Genomic DNA, 15,776 nt, shown 5'->3' with positions numbered 1-15,776 from the left:
GAGTTCATTACCTTGTCATTTTACCTCTCTGAGGAACTTCCCTTTCTCCTCTCATAGCTTACTGTCACATGGAGTTCCACTGCCGCCCTGTGCACTTACGTATTTAGTAAGTATTACTTGTTGCCTGTTAGTGTTAGCTAACATTTGTTGAGTTAGCTAATATTAATGACATTTTGTTGAGTGCCCGCTACGTAGCAGGCAATATTTTAAGTCTTCATCTGTGTTAATTTACTTAATCCTACGCCCAAGGAAGAGGCCACTGCTCAATATCTGAAACAATATTTGAAGTTGAATTTATTGTTTGCTCAGCAGGGGAAATCTGTACATCTCTTGGAACAAAGCAAATATTGATCTTATCTACAGCTTTGGAAGGCATGGGATTGAAGAGCTGGTGGACATTCAGAAGTCAGAGAGTGTAAGGGATCAACTGCCTTTCACATTTGGAAGTGTGGTTCCTAGGGTGAGACTTGATGGACTGACTTTCAGAAGTCAAATGCCTATAAGAAAAGGAAGGAGAGTGAGTACACAGAAAGAGGGGAGCTCCTCTTTATGGAGAGGAGAGGAGAGCAAGAACCTCCAAGTGCAGTTTCCTTTTGCAGTCCAGAGACCACAACTCCGTTTTGCCTGTTGATCCTGTTTGTTGGTTCTTCTTCCTGTCCCTCCTGTGTCTTCTCTAGGGCATAGATTATATGAATTGTATTCTATGTCTACCTTGTATCTCCCGACAAAGTTGTCTCCTGCTCAGTTAGGTAACTTGCAATAAAGCTCAGACAAGAGGGACATTATCATTGGTTGCTTGAAGGATCAAGGAGGGCTTCTTCTATTTAATAGTCAACAAATATTTATCAAACTCCTGTAAATCACCAGGTAATTTTTGGGTGCTACAGAAACAAAAGTGAAACCAACAGAGACAAGCTTACATTCTTATAGAGCCAAACCTCTATTGGAGAGATAGATACTTAGACAAGTAAGTAAATAAGTTTATACTGTATGTCACATCATGGTCACTAATTTTGAGTCACATAAAGCAAAGAAGGAAGGTGGGGGTGAGAAAAGGCTGCAGTTTGAAATAAGGTCGTCAAGAAGGCCTCTTTGAGAAGCCCATGTTTAAGGAAAGAGTGAAGAATAGGGAAGAGGCCAAAGTGGATGGAACTTGGTGAACTTGGAGGACAGTAGTAGTGGATGAGGTTTGAAGTCCAATAGATGATGGAGACAGGAGGTATTTTAGGGCCTTAGAGCTCACTATAATAAGGACTTTGACTTTTTGGTTGATGAGATAAAGAGCCATTGGATGGTTTAAGTCATCCTGTGATCTGATTTATTGATGCAAGGGAACATAGGAGCTGTGTAGAACACAGCCCTCACACCATGCAGGACAAGGGTGAGAGCCAGGGGGTTAGCTGGGAGGCTACTGCACTAATCCAAGCATTTCATGGTGGTTTGGACTAAAGTGGTAGTGCAAGGGGTGATGCAAGACAGTCATATTCTGGGTTTATTCTTCATGGAAGATTCTTCCCATTGAAAGACTTTATTATTAACCACTAAACACGCCTGCTATTAGACTGGAAATCTTGGGTCCACATTCCAGAAGGGCACAGTTTGACCTACTTACACATCCCATAGAGGATCTTTTCCACCTGGAAAAAGGCATGGGGAGGAAGAGGCACATTGTTGCATCTGGTGATAGAAATAAAATGTGTCTATCAAGAAAAGAAGCATAATCCATATCCACTTCTTCATAGTTCTTATAGATTTTCTCATAGATAATTGCATGAAATATGGATTTCTTAAATTGATTGCTGTGGAGACAAGATGAGTTTCAGTTTCACTGCTTTTCTGGTTACAAGTGGGTGTTTGACATTTTGTGTGTGTATGTGTGTGTGTGAGAGAGAGGGAGACGGAGAGAGAGAGAGAGAGATTGATTCTGAGAGGGCTACAGAGGCTGCTATTCCCTGAACAGTAAAAACCTGAAATCCTACTAATGAGGTTAAAAAAACTAACTCGTTCTCTCTGCCTAATAATAGCCCTGCCTACTGACATAACCAGGGTTCCCTGAATAATCGCCCTCTTTTCCAGTTTATTTTTAGAACCTAAAATTTGGGGGAGAGAAGTGCCACTAGGTGTACAGCCTTCCCTTCTGAAAGCTCGATCCCTGGGCTTCCACATTTGGCCTGAAGCCATGGCGAATGTATCCTTTCAAGGGAAAGAAAAGTAAAAGTGAAGGGTGGAACTGAAATTCATCCTTGGAGCTCTGGATCCTTTACCCTTCAGTGTGAGGTTAAAAGACTGATCCTTTGCTGCAGACCCTGTCTTTCCCAAATTGGGGAAATTGGGGAAATTTTTTAAACTGTACCATTTTTATCTGCCTCCAGTGGACACCATTTGAGTTTGTCAGCAACAGAAGTAAAGGGTTTATAAAACCACAGAATTTTACCAAAATAAACTACTTTGATGAAGACATGGACTTTAAGGCATAATAATGTTAATACTGTTAGAGCCTTCAGTAAGCATAAAAATATTTGAAATACTTATGGGCCACCGGCATATTTAAGGTAGATTTACAAAGTACAAGTAAAGCACTCTTCTGGCTGTGGTGCTGAAAAATAGTTTTAAAAATTGTTTCTGGAAATTTCTACAACCCAATGAACATGTACGTTACAGGGAGGAAAGAGGGACACTGGTTAGAGAAAGAATAAAATCTAATCAATGCGTGTGGCAGATATTGGTGGAATATTTGGATGAAGTTGCCAGAATTATTTTTGTGTAGGGCTATTTTGGGTAGGCAGTAACCTTTATTCTCAGATATAGATTTCCATGTTGACTTTTAACCTTTAGTCACTGACTGGCAGTTGTACATTCCTGAAAATGTTCTGGCCCATCCTTCTGCCTGTGCCCAAACTGCAAGTTTGAAAAGTTTAAGGGTATCAAATGTGGGTTTACACCAAGTTCCCTTTCTTTTATTCTCCTTTCATAAGAAAGTGACTGAGTACCTGTGAGGAGTGGCTCCCAGACAAAGCAGGGTCTTTAATAGAGAGGGTCATTTAAACATGAGCTTCAAGTGTAAAATTAAGAGAGGTGACGTATAGATAATTTGTTCTTCTTCAGGAATGACTTATTCCTACAAAAGGAAGAGATGGCAATTCTTAACAAATTACAGGAGAGTGTGTGTGCACAAAATAGACCTGGGCTTGTGTCAACAGCCATTTAAAAATTTTTTTTATTTATTTTCAAGAGAGAGAGAGAGAGCTAGCCAGCAGTGGAGGGTCAGAGAGAGAGGAAGACACAGAATCAGAAGACAGGCTCCACCAGGCTCTGAGCTGTCACAGAGCCCGATGCTGGTCTTGAACCCACGAACCATGAGATCATGACCTGAGCCAAAGTCAGACGCTTAACTGAGCCACCCAGGCACCCCGACAGCCATGTTTTTGTACAGGTGTTTGAAAGGTGTTTGCAAGAGTGAGTAAAGTAGGTTGAATTTACATTTCTTGAGCTCCTTCCTCCACATGCCCTGATGCTAAACAAGATGCTGCAAAATGGAAAATAGAACTTTGTTTCTTTAACTCTGTTATGCCATTGGAAACTATAAAAACTGTCAGCTTCAATGCCTCACATGTATTCAAAGAGATATGGAGCACCTGGGTGGTATGGTCAGTTGAGCGTCCAACTTCAGCTGAGGTCATGATCTTGCAGTTTGTGAGTCCCACGTTGGGCTCTGTACTGACAGCTCGGACCCTGGAATCTGCTTTGTATTCTGTGTCTCCCTCTCTATCTGCCCCTCCCCAGCTCATGCTCTGTCTTTCTTTCTCTCAAAAATAAATAAAGACATTGAAAAAAAGAGATATGCCATTCGTAGCTTGGATCGTTGATCTGTTTCCCCCTTGTGTTGTGTTGTGATCTAATTAGATTCTATCTCAAACATGATTTGTTTGTGTCCTTCCAGGAGATACCTATCAACAAGAGATGGTTCCAAGTAAGAAGACCGCTGTCCTTGTGGACGGGGTTGTCCTGAATGGCCCCACCACAGATGCAAAAGCAGGAGAAAAATTTGTGGAAGAGGCCTGTAGGCTAATACTGGAAGAGGTGGTTTTGAAGGCAACAGATGTCAGCGAGAAGGTAAAAATAAAAGATACCTATAAGAAATCCGAGGAATGGGAAAGATCAGTTCTATCCAAATCTGATGGTTCAATTTACGGGACCTGGGAGGTTCACCATTATTTCCTCCACACCTTTGTTTCAAGGGAATCCTAGGTACCAAAGTGTGAGCCCCCCCCCCCCCAGTATTTGCTCTTCTCGAAGGGTTACCACCTAAATTTACCAGCCATCATTTATTGGGAGACTGGCAGAGACCCCAGACCTTAACGATGAAGGCATGAAACACAGGAATGAAGCTTCTCCCCTCTAATAGTATTGATTATAAATAACCTGATGATCTGATTTATACACTTGATCTGATTTATACACTCTCTAAGAAAAATACTCTGCCCTCCATTTTCTTGGGCCCATTCTTTCTGTTACTAGTAAAAAACAAGCAGAATTGGGAAAAGGGTATGAGAAGTTTTAAACTTTACCTAAAGGTCCTTCCCAGGAGCTTGTCTAAGCTTATCCTGGATTTCTTGGGTAAGTCTGACTTCTGAGTGGCATGAGGTACTGGTCCTAGGTTTCAACCTCAGGCTCACATTCAGCTTCAAATTGATATTGGAATTATTACTAACAACTTCTACACTTAAGAGTGCTTACTGTGTGCCAGGTAATGTTCTCAGGACTGTTCTGTATTGTGCATTTAATCCTTACAAAACCACTAAGAAGCAGGGGGTATATGTTAACTTTCTTTTAAGGATGAGGAAAATAATGAGGAACAAGGAGGTCAAGTCTTTTGCTCAAGATCATGTGTTAATAGGCATTAGAGCTAGCACTAAAATCCATGCAGTCTGGCTTTAGTCTGTGCTTTGAACTTCCCCTTTCTATGTCTCTTATAATTGCTAACTTACCCTTTACCACATTGATTATCTTTCATATTGGTTGAATTATCAACGAACAGATGTATAGGAGGGATTCTTATTCTAATTCTATTAATCAAAAATAAATATCATTTTAAAAAGATTTTGAATGTGGCATGGCATTTATTCTGAATTTTTGATCACATGCATTTGGGAAAACTAATAGGAAAAAAGATCAAAGTATCACGTGAACTTAGAATAGCTACATTCAAGGCAAAAATCACTGATGGTATTTCTTGCTTACATATTTATGATGGCATATTTTCTGGTCTTATCTGTACTTGGGAAATAGTTTGGACCTGCTTTCCTTTGGAGCATGCTGCTTTCCTGGTGAGCTTTTTTCTTTTTTAATTGGCCTTTACTCAGTCATTAAATATTAACTGAGTATTAGCTATGGGTAAGCCATTATATTTGGCCCTGGGGGATATAAAGACAAATAAAAGAAAAGCTCAGCTTTGAACAGAATTTATAGTCTAATTGGAAGGATAAGTAGTCACTGGACAAGAGAACAGGGGGTCCCATTAAGAATGTGGTAAATGTGTGTGATTGGGGCCAACTTCGGGGATTTCACAGAGAAATGGGCAGTCTGAGCTTTGATGTGGGATGGGATGTGAAGGTCAAGTAAGATTTTGAAGGGCAGAGAGAAGCCAACTATGTGTGCTGCAGAAAGCAGCAAGATAAAGAATGGAAATCTTGCCCAGAAAGAAGGCCTCCAATAGGTGACTAATGGAAGACAAGAAGGGGAGGCTTATTAAGATCCTAAGTTACCGATTAAGGACCCACAAGTTGACTGCAATATAGTCACTGTGTAGGCTATCCATGTGAGATTGGGTTGAAAACTATGTTGAATTTGGGAGAAGGAGGTAGAGTTTTATATCATGAATTTAGTCTGCTTTTTTTAGAGATCCAACAGGGCACCATTAAAACGTGACTTTCTGATACATCCTCATCCTTTGTGAGTTGATTACTTCTAGTGCCTTCTCTTACAGACATTCTTTCTCAGGCACTTAAAAAAATGAGTTATAGGGGCACCTCAGTTAAGCACCCTACTCTTGACTTTAGCTCTGGTCATGATCTCACAGTTCTTGGGTTTGAGCCCTGCATTGGTGCTGCACTGACAGTGTGGAGCCTGCTTGGGCTTCCGTCTCCCTCTCTCTCTGCCCCTCCCCTTCTTGCTCTCTATCTCTGTCTCAAAATAAGTAAAACTAAAAAAATAAAAATAAAAAGTAAAAAATTGAGTTATAATTTACATAGTAAAATTTGCTCCCTTTGGTGTGTAGTTATAGGAGTTTGCTATGTCATGTAACCACATAATCAAGATAGGAACAGGTCCATCACCCCGTCTATCCTCAAGCCTGGGCCCTTCTGTAGCCAACCCTGCCCCTCGCCTTAGCCCCCGACAACTTGTCAATCTGTCTTCTGTGCCTGTATTTTTTTTTTTTTTGCCTTTCCAGAATTGTCAGATACGTGGGATTCTGTCACAAGAGGGCTTTTGAGCCTTGCAATTTTCCCCCAGCAAAATGCATTTCAATTTATTCATGTTGTGTATACAGGAATGCCTCATTTCACTTTAGTGTCCTTTGCAAATATTATGTTTTCTACACATTGGATGTCTATGGCAACCCTGTACGAAGTAAGTCTTTTGTTGCCATTTTCCAACAGCATTTGCTCCCTTCATGACTCTGTGTCACATTTTGGTAATTCTCACAATATTTCAAAGTTTTTCATTATTATATTTGTTACATATTATAATAAATTATAACATGTATTATACATATTATAACAACATAAAATATAACAACATTTTTTATGGTTTCTTTTTTTTTTTAACATTTATTTTTGGGAGACAGAGACAGATCATGAGCATGGGAGGGGCAGAGAGAGAGGGACACACAGAATCAGAAGCAGGCTCCAGGCTCTGACCAGCTGTCAGCACAGAGCCCGACACAGGGCTTGGACCCATGAACTATGAGATCATGACCTGAGCTGAAGCCAGATGCTTAACCGACTGAGCCACCTAGGTGCCCCTGGTTTCTTACAATCAAGGATCTTTGATGTCACTATTGTAATTGTGTTGAGGCACCACAAACCACACCCATATAAGACAGTGAACTTGACTGTGTATTCAGACTGTTCTACCCATTGGCCATTCCCCCGTTTCTCTCCCTATTCTGAGGCACAACAGTATTGAAATAAGACCACTAAATAACTCTGATATGGCCTCTGGGTGTTCACGTGAAAGGAAGAGGTGCATGTCTCTCACTTTAAAGCAAAAGCTAGGGGGCGCCTGGGGGCTCAGTTGGTTAAGTGTCAGACTGGCTCTGGTCATGATCTTACGATTTGTGGGTTCAAGCCCTGCTTCAGGCTCTGTGCTGGACAGTTCAGAGTCTGGAGCCTGCTTTGGATTCTCTCTCTCTCTCTCTCTCTCTCTCTCTCTCTCTCAAAAATAAACAAAAGCTAGGAATGATTCACCTTAGTGAGGAAGGCATTTTGAAAGCCGAGATAGGCCAAAAGCGAGGCGCAACCAAACAGTTGCGTTGTGACTACAAAAGGAAAAGTTCTTGAAGAAAATAAAAAAGTGCTACTCCAGTGAACACCTGATTGATTTAGCAAGTAAAACAACGTTCCTGCTGATGTGGAGAAAGTTCTAGTGGTCTGTCTGGGTAGAAGATCAAACCAGCCACACCATTATCCCTTAAGCCAAAGCCTGACCCAGAGGAAGGCTCTAACTCTCCTCCACTCTAGGAAGGCTGAGAGAGGCGAGGAAGCTGCAGAAGAAAAGTCTGAGGCTAGCAGAGGGTGCTTCATAAGATGTGAGGGAAGAAGCCGTCTCTGTAACAAAAAGTTCAAGGTGAAGCAGCCAGTGCTGATGTAGAAGCTACAGCAAGTTCTCCAAAAGGCCGACACTGAACACAGATTTTCAGTGTGCATGACACAGCCGTCTATCAAAAGAGGCCATCTTGGCCTTCTGAGCTGGAGAGGAGAGGCCAGCGCCCGGCTTCAAAGCTTCAAAGGACAGGCTGACTCTCTTGTTAGGGGCTAATGCAGCCCGTGACTTGCAGTGGAAGCCAGCGCTCATTGGCCATTCTGAAAATCCAAGGCCCTTGAGAATAATGCTAGAGACGCTCTGCCTGTGCTCCATAAACAGAACAACAGAGCCTGAATGACAGCCCCTCTGTTTGTAGCATAGTTTACTGAATACTGTAAGCCCAACATTGAGACCCACTGCTCAGAGAAAAGATTCCTTTCAAAACATCACTGCTCATTCACAATGCACATTGTCACCCCAGGGCCCTGATGGAGAGGTACAAGATGAATGGTCTTGTGCCTGCTACCATAACACCCATCCTTCAGTCCATGGATCAAGGAGCTATTTCAACCCTCAAGTCTTATTATTGAAAAAATATATTTTGTAAGGTTATAGCCACCATAGATAGTGATTCTTCTGATAGATCTGGGCAAAATTAAAAAAAAAAAAAACATTCTGGAAAGGATTTGCCATTCTAGATGCCATAAATAACAGCTGTGAAACATGGGAAGACGTCAAAATATCAGCATTGACAGGCGTTTGGGCGAAGTTCATTCCAATCGTCATGATGACTTTGAGGGTTTAAGACTTTGGTGGGGTTAGTGTGGCGGAAACAGCAAGAGAACAAGAATTAGAAGCTGAAGATGGGACAAAATGGCTGCAATCTCATGATACAACTTGAATGAATGAGGACTTGCTTCCTATGGATGAGCAGAGAAAGTGGTTTCTTGAGATGAATCTACGGCTGGTGAAGATGCGTGAAGATTATTAAACCTACAACAAAGGATTGAGAATAATACATGAGCTTAGTTGACAATGTTGAGAGGATTGATTTTGTTTTTATAAAAAGCCTTTCTGGGGTGCCTGGGTGGCTCAATCGGTTAAGTGTCCGGCTTCGGCTCATGTCATGATCTCACAGTCCTTGGGTTCGAGCCCTGTGTTGGGCTCTGTGCTGACAGCTAGCTCAGAGCCCGGAGCCTGCTTCAGATTCTGTGTCTCCCTCTCTCTCTGCCCCTCCCCTGCTCACTCTCTGTCTCTCAAAATAAAATAAAGACATTAAAAAAATTAAAAAGAAAAAGAAAAAAAGAAAAAAGTCCTCCTGTGAACAAAATGCTATCAGAGAGCATCACATGCTACCTAGATGCCATCCATGAAAGGAAGTGAAAGGAAGAGCCAATTGATGCAGCAAACTGTAGTGTGTCATCTTATATTAAGAAATTGTCACATGGCCACCCCAGCCTTGAGTAGCCGGCACCTCCATCAGTCAGCAGCCTTCAACACAGGAGGCCACACCCTGTGCCAGATAATGGTTTGTGTCTTTTAGCAATAAAGTAGCATTGCTTCATATTCTCCTCAGAGCTTCCTGGGTGAAATCTGAAACTGACTGAGGGCAGGGAGAGACCAAAGAAATAAACAGGTCACTCCAGATTGGCGGTGGCAGTTTTAGTGAGCAGAGGGAACTTACATAGAAGACTTGGCTTGGATGACAGTAAGGTGAGTGGATCCCCACGCCTGCCCGCAACGTCTTGAAAGTTTAGATATGTAGATCTAGATAGAGGCCTAAACTGGGCTTGGCCAGACACACTGTGCATCTGTTCTCAACACCACATCATCGTGTCAAGACTGTGTCCTTGGAGCAGCCTCTGGGTGCAGGAAAGGCAGACAGAACCCACATTCCAAGGGCGAGGAGGGGGTGAGAAGCCTCCAAGTTACTGGGTCCAGCTTGTGTGTCATCTGGGTGGTCACCTCTTCTTGATGACCTCCCCCCACAAGTGTTTTTTAATTAAGGTATATACATTTTCTAAGACATAATGCTATTGCACACTTAGTAGGCTGTATAGTACAGTGTAGACGTCACATTTATATGCACTGGGAAACCAAAACCTTTGTTGGACTCACTTTAGTGTGATAGTGCCTTTATTGAGGTGTTTGGAACTGAACCTGTAGTATCTCTGAGTATAGTTGTAACAATAATCATCCTTTTGCTTGTCTCGGTCACTTTCAGTTCACCTCTGCCTATCATGGTTCTCACATCAGACTTTAATTTCATACCTTCTTGTACAACTTAGCACTTCCCCCTTTCTCCCAACCTCCCACCGCCTAGTCTCCTGACTTCCTGGCTACTCCTTTGTCTCTCTCCTCCCTTCCACAGCCGAACTTTTTAAAGACTGTCTGCGCTCCCTTCCTCCCTCTCTTTCCTCACCTCCCACACCTCACTCCATGGCCATCTGGCCCTCACTCCCACCTCTCTAAGCCAAACTGGTATTGCCAAGAACACCTCCTTGTTGATAAATCCCATGAACACTTCTCAATCTTTATCAAATTTGGCCTCTCAGCAGGATTTGACAGTGATGACCATCTTCTCCTTCAAACGTTCTTTTTTCCCTTTGAACAGCACTAAACTCTTCTCAGATTGTCTCTGCTTCTCTGGCTTGTCTTCCACCTCACAAGTGAGCTCCCCTTCCTTTGCCTGTATCTTAAGTGTTGTTGGCGCCCAGGTGGGACCTGTGCCTTTCTTCTTAGCATAGGTTTGCTCTGAGCCATGTCCTCCATATTGTATTTTCATAGTATATGCCTAGAATGGTGTTTCTTGTCTTTCATAGGCACTTCAGACCAATTTCAGCCCTCCTTTGGGAGGTCCTGAAAGGCCTCAGAGTAAACATGCTCAAAATTCATCATCCTCAGCCCACATCCCACCAGATTCTTTCTCCCCACCCCCCATCACCACCCATGCATGCAAACTACAGTCCACAGGGTTGTCCATAGCCCATTCCTCTCCCTCGTCCTTACTGTGTAGTTGATTTCTGAGTTCTGTTGACTGCATTTTAAATATCTCTGGAAATATTTCATTCCAGTAGTATCTACCTCATCCAGAATACCACCATCTCTCACCCAGTTTATTACAGTCACGTCTTATTTCCAATTTTACTTGGAATATTCACACAACAGCTAAAGCTATTGTCTGAAACACAAATATGTTCATAGCATTCCCGTGTCCCAAACATTTCAATGTCTGCCTTAGAGCCAAGTTTAAACTCTGTAATGTGCCACAGAAAATTGGTCATGATTGGAGTCTTGTTTATCCCATTCATTCCTTCACTCATCCTTTGATTCATCACGTCTTTATGGAGCACTCCTTGTGTGGTGGGGACTGTGTTGGTTACTTAGGAGCAGCAAGAGCAGGTGGACATCTCTGCTCTTGTGGACATTAAGTGGACATAATAAATGAATCACATGGTATGTTGAAAGGTGATAAGTGTTATGGAAAAAGGAAAAGTAGGACTAGTTAGAGGACCTGACAGGGACGGGGCAGGGTGCAGCTGGTGATGTTCAGTAAGAGAATCAGGATTGCTAGCATTGAGAACATGACTTCTGATCAAAGCTTTGGAAGAACAGAGGAGGTTAGCCATAAAGACATTTGGGGCAGGAGTAGCCAGGCAGAGGACACAGCCAGTGTGAAGACGCCAAGGGAGGTATGTGTGCCTGGTATTATTTAAGGAAGAACAAGGAGGCCAGGGTAATGGGGCAGAGCCAACCAGGAGGGAAGCAGATTATACAGGATCATGTCAAGTCGTCGTGAGGACTTTGGCTTTATTTTGAAGGAAGCGAGCACTGACATGTTTCAGCAGAGGAATGACCACAGATTAGATTAAGGAGGCTCATTCTGGATTCTGGCTGCTAGGATGATAGACTGTATGGGGCAAGGATAGGGGTACAACAGAGAGACCAGCTAGGAAGTTATTTTGGCATTCCAGCTTTCCTTCTTGCCTCTCCTTCCTCAAATTCCATGCTCTAGCCATACCAAACTGACTTCACTCTTCAGAAGTACCCCTTACTTTAGCCTTTATGACTTCTATTACTTCCACCTAGAGTGCCCCTTGCCTCACCGCATCGCCTAATCTTTGCTCGGTTATGTATCAGTTCCTCCAGGAAAACTTTGACCTTCCAAACCCAAGATGGGGGCCCTCGTTTGTTCAATGACACTGCCACAGCCTTTTCACACTGAACTGTGGTTTCACCTTTAAGTCTCGGTCTCTCCCACCTGTCTGGAAACTTCATAAGGGAGGGTCCATGATTCTAACATCCTCTGTACCTGCCTCCGGTGGGTGCGCTGTTAACTGCTGTTGCTGAATGTCCAGGTTTGCGAGTGGCACCCTCCCGAACATCTGAAACAGCTTCTTGATTTGGAGATGAGAGACACAGGAGAGCCACACCACAGGCTGTTGGAGCTCTGCCGGGATGTCATCCGCTACAGCGTCAAAACAAGTAAGACCTTTCATTTGCTTCCTTCATCTGTCCCTCTAGTAAGTTCTTACATGTTCTGAAGCACGTATTTATCTCACAGGAAAGCTGCGTATGACAGAGTTTATGGGATAAGAAAGCTGGATCACAAAAGAGTGGTTCTGATATTTTTGCAATGGGCCATTTAATCCCTAAAACAGATATTTTGTCAAGGCCAAGGATAAGTTGATGGAAAAGCTGTTGGCCTCCGTGGTCGTATAGAAATATCGTCTGTTCTTGGCAATCCCCATCCTCCATTTATAATCAAGACCATAGGTTAGGACTGCTACTTCTCATTTCTTCATATATATATATATATTTTTAATGTTTTTATTTATTTTTGAGAGAGAGAGAGAAAGAGAGAGAGAGTGAGCATGAGCAGGGGAGGGTCAGAGAGAGAGGGAGACACAGAATCTGAAGACGGGCTCCAGGCTCTGAGCTAGCTGTCAGCACAGAGCCGGACATGGGGCTCGAACCCACAAACTGTGAGATCATGACCTGAGCCAAAGTCGGACGCTTAACCAACTGAGCTACCCAGGCACCCCTACTACTCATTTCTTATGTTGGTCCAAACTGCCAGAGGTTAGTTTGATATTAGAATTTGGCAACAGGTTTTAAATCTTAAAGGCCTAGAATATGCAAAAAGAAAAAACAAGTGTTAAGGAGGGTGTCTTCACAATAAACAGGAATAGATGTGGAAGATACTGATGAACTACTTGCAATTGGTACTTGCCAAATTATTTTATCAAATCTAGCAGGATCCAAAACAAAAACCCTTAGGATGGTGAAAAAAAAAAAAAAAACAATGAACACATGGTAAGTTTTTGCTGTGATAGCTTCACAATGAGACTTCACAACTCCGATCTTCTGTAAATGCAGTATTGTGATATTAGTCTTGTGCTGAAGAATGATTCTAACAGTTAAGATTCCAAACACCCAGTGAGGAAGTTCCAAAGGTAAGAAAGTAACTTTCCCAAATATGCGTTTCTCAGTGTGCTGTAAAGGTAATCTAGTGCTTAAGACCATACAGGCATTATGCTTTGTGAATTCTAACACTGAACTAAATTTAGTGGAAAGAACATAATAAAATCCTGGCTAAAAATAATTGGTTTATATTCCCTTGGGAAAGTCTGGTGTATGTATCAAAAACCCATTTAGCATTTCAAAAGCAGAGATACATCTCTTATTATTATGGTACATGTCAGAAGTGGCGAATGACATTTAATGCAGTAGATTTTTCAGTTTACTGGATATTTTCCGTAATGTTACCATGGAAATCAATCATAAATTAACACGGAACTAAAAAAAAAAAATCTTATTAACATTACTTGTAGCAATGTCTGGTTTCTGTTGCCAGATTAGAGGAAGTTTTCCATATATTATTTTTAAAACACCATTTTCTTGGACTTTTGTATTTTATCGAACCCCCAGTTTAAAGAGGAAAAAAACAAAAAAAACCTAAAACTGAATGCGGTAAGTTGTAACGAGAAGTCACTAACTAAAAAGGTTTCCAAATACTCAAATTTAGAAATAGACCTCCTGCCTCTTTGTTCTTTGTCATGCTGGGCTTCCTATGATTGAGAATGTCAAGTCAGTTAGCCTGGTGTTTGGTGTGAATATTCACACTGTGTAAAGCCAAGAACCTTTATGAGACCTTTTATAGGAGGGGGAAAAAAATAGAAAGTTGGAACTGAAGTTGAGTCTTAAAGGCTACTGCCTTTGAAGTTAAGTTGAATTAGAAAGTTTATGTAAGCCACATGATGAGTCACATCTTACTCCATCTACATAAGCCAGTTCACTATGAAAACCCGTCTAATCTGAAAAATGAAAAGTCACTCCCTGCCGGTAGCCCAGAGTGAACCCTGTTGGTGAGTGAAATGCGTTTAAAGATAGGGAAGTTAATATCGATACTTTTAGATGATAAAGGCAGTGGGCTTTGATATGTGGACAAAGAGTTCAAATAATCCAGTTCTCAAGGGTTCTGGTTTGGATCTGGGTTGTAGAAAAAAGGAAGCAGATAAACCAAAGGTCTCAAGGTGGTGCCCAAGGTTTGCTTGGAAACATATTATTATTCCGTAGAAATGGTTATGAGGTGGGTCTTCAACATGTGTTTCTTTTGTACACAATTAGAATTTGAATTCTTTTTAAAGCTGGTGCACAATTCACATTCAGTAACGTGGACAAATCTGAAGTGCTCAGCTCCACGGATTTGTACGTATCTGTGCATGAGTCACCGTCACCCAGATCAAGACAGAGACCATGGCCAGCACCCCAGAGGCTCCCTCAAGCCCCTTCCTAGTCAGTGTCCCCTTCCCAAAGGTGCCCAGAATTCTACCCTCAGTCTCCATAGACCAGCCTTGCCTGATATTGAGTGTCATCTAAGAGGAGTCATGCAGAGTATGTTCTTTTATATCTGGCTGCTTTTGCTGTCTGAAAGATTCATTTATGTTACTGCTGTATAGACAGTCTTTTTCCTTTTTAATGCTGTGTAGATGAATACTCTGTTTAAATTTACAGACCATCCAAGATTTTTCAACCAGTTGTATGCTGGACTTGACTATTACTCCTTGGTGGCCCGATTTATGACAGAAGCATTAAACCCAAGTGTGTAAGTACCATTTTACTGAACTCTTATACTCAGCATGCATTAGAGATGTTTTTTAAGTAGATGAAGTTTTGTTTTGTGAATTTCTATTTAATGGTTTCATTTGTACAGGGTCATCATAAATAATGGAGTGACACTTGGTATTTTAAAGACCTGTTTGATTTGATAGTGGGACTGTGAGATGGTTAATGCAGGCCTTCTTATCTCCACTTTCCTGATGAGAAAATTGATAAAGATTTGTCATTTGTTCCTGCATGAAAAGCCTTGTCTCTGCCAAGTGCAGCAGAGATATGTTGAGTAAAAACAGACCTTAACTTTGCCTTCATGAAGCAAAACGTTTAGGGAGATAGAGATGCTCCATGCGAATTATTCAAAATTAGCCAAACAAATTGATGTAAAATTTTAATTCATATATGAAGAAGAAGTACATGATGCTATAACTATAATTTATATTTAAAAACATATTAGGAGACTTTTTCCTAGTTGGGAGCTCAGGAATGTCTCTGAGGAAGTGACAGCAAAGAGTTGAAGGATGAATATGAGTTAACTAAGTGAAAAGAGGAAGGATGAGTTTCAAACAGAGGGAACGGCATGTACCAAGGCCCTGCGGCAGGAGACAGCATGATGCACCTTATAAACTGAAAGAACAGTGCAGGTGTGGCTGAATAAGCTCTGGGGGGTGTCATGGAGGATATGATTGGAGAATGGATAGTAACCAGATATGCAGGACCCAGGGGGCCATGTTTATGAGTTATCCTAAGTACAAAGGAAAAGTGCTAAAGGTTTCTAAATCATTTAGTGCCATTTGCTTATTGAAAAGGTCACTGGAAATATGGAGAGTGGATTCGAGGGGACCAATCAGGAG

The 15,776-nt window shown here is 41.8% G+C and overlaps 1 protein-coding gene across 2 annotated transcripts in view; it reads left to right on the top strand.

Annotated features, from left to right (window-relative positions):
- The window catches only part of GADL1 (glutamate decarboxylase like 1), a 276,305-nt gene that overhangs the window by 128,675 nt on the left and 131,854 nt on the right, over positions 1 to 15,776 (top strand). For both annotated transcript variants that reach the window (XM_029940382.1, XM_029940381.1), the window contains 3 exons: positions 3,941 to 4,113; positions 12,165 to 12,291; positions 14,824 to 14,914. In XM_029940382.1, the coding sequence (XP_029796242.1) occupies positions 3,961 to 4,113; positions 12,165 to 12,291; positions 14,824 to 14,914 (371 nt within the window). In that variant the 5' untranslated portion in view covers positions 3,941 to 3,960. The remainder of the gene's footprint in view (positions 1 to 3,940; positions 4,114 to 12,164; positions 12,292 to 14,823; positions 14,915 to 15,776) is intronic.

Source organism: Suricata suricatta, chromosome 5 (assembly GCF_006229205.1).
Source record: "Suricata suricatta isolate VVHF042 chromosome 5, meerkat_22Aug2017_6uvM2_HiC, whole genome shotgun sequence".
In the NCBI taxonomy this organism is placed as follows: Eukaryota; Metazoa; Chordata; class Mammalia; order Carnivora; family Herpestidae; genus Suricata; species Suricata suricatta.
Note: the sequence above shows the minus strand (reverse complement) of the source record. Positions and strands in the feature narration are given on the sequence as shown.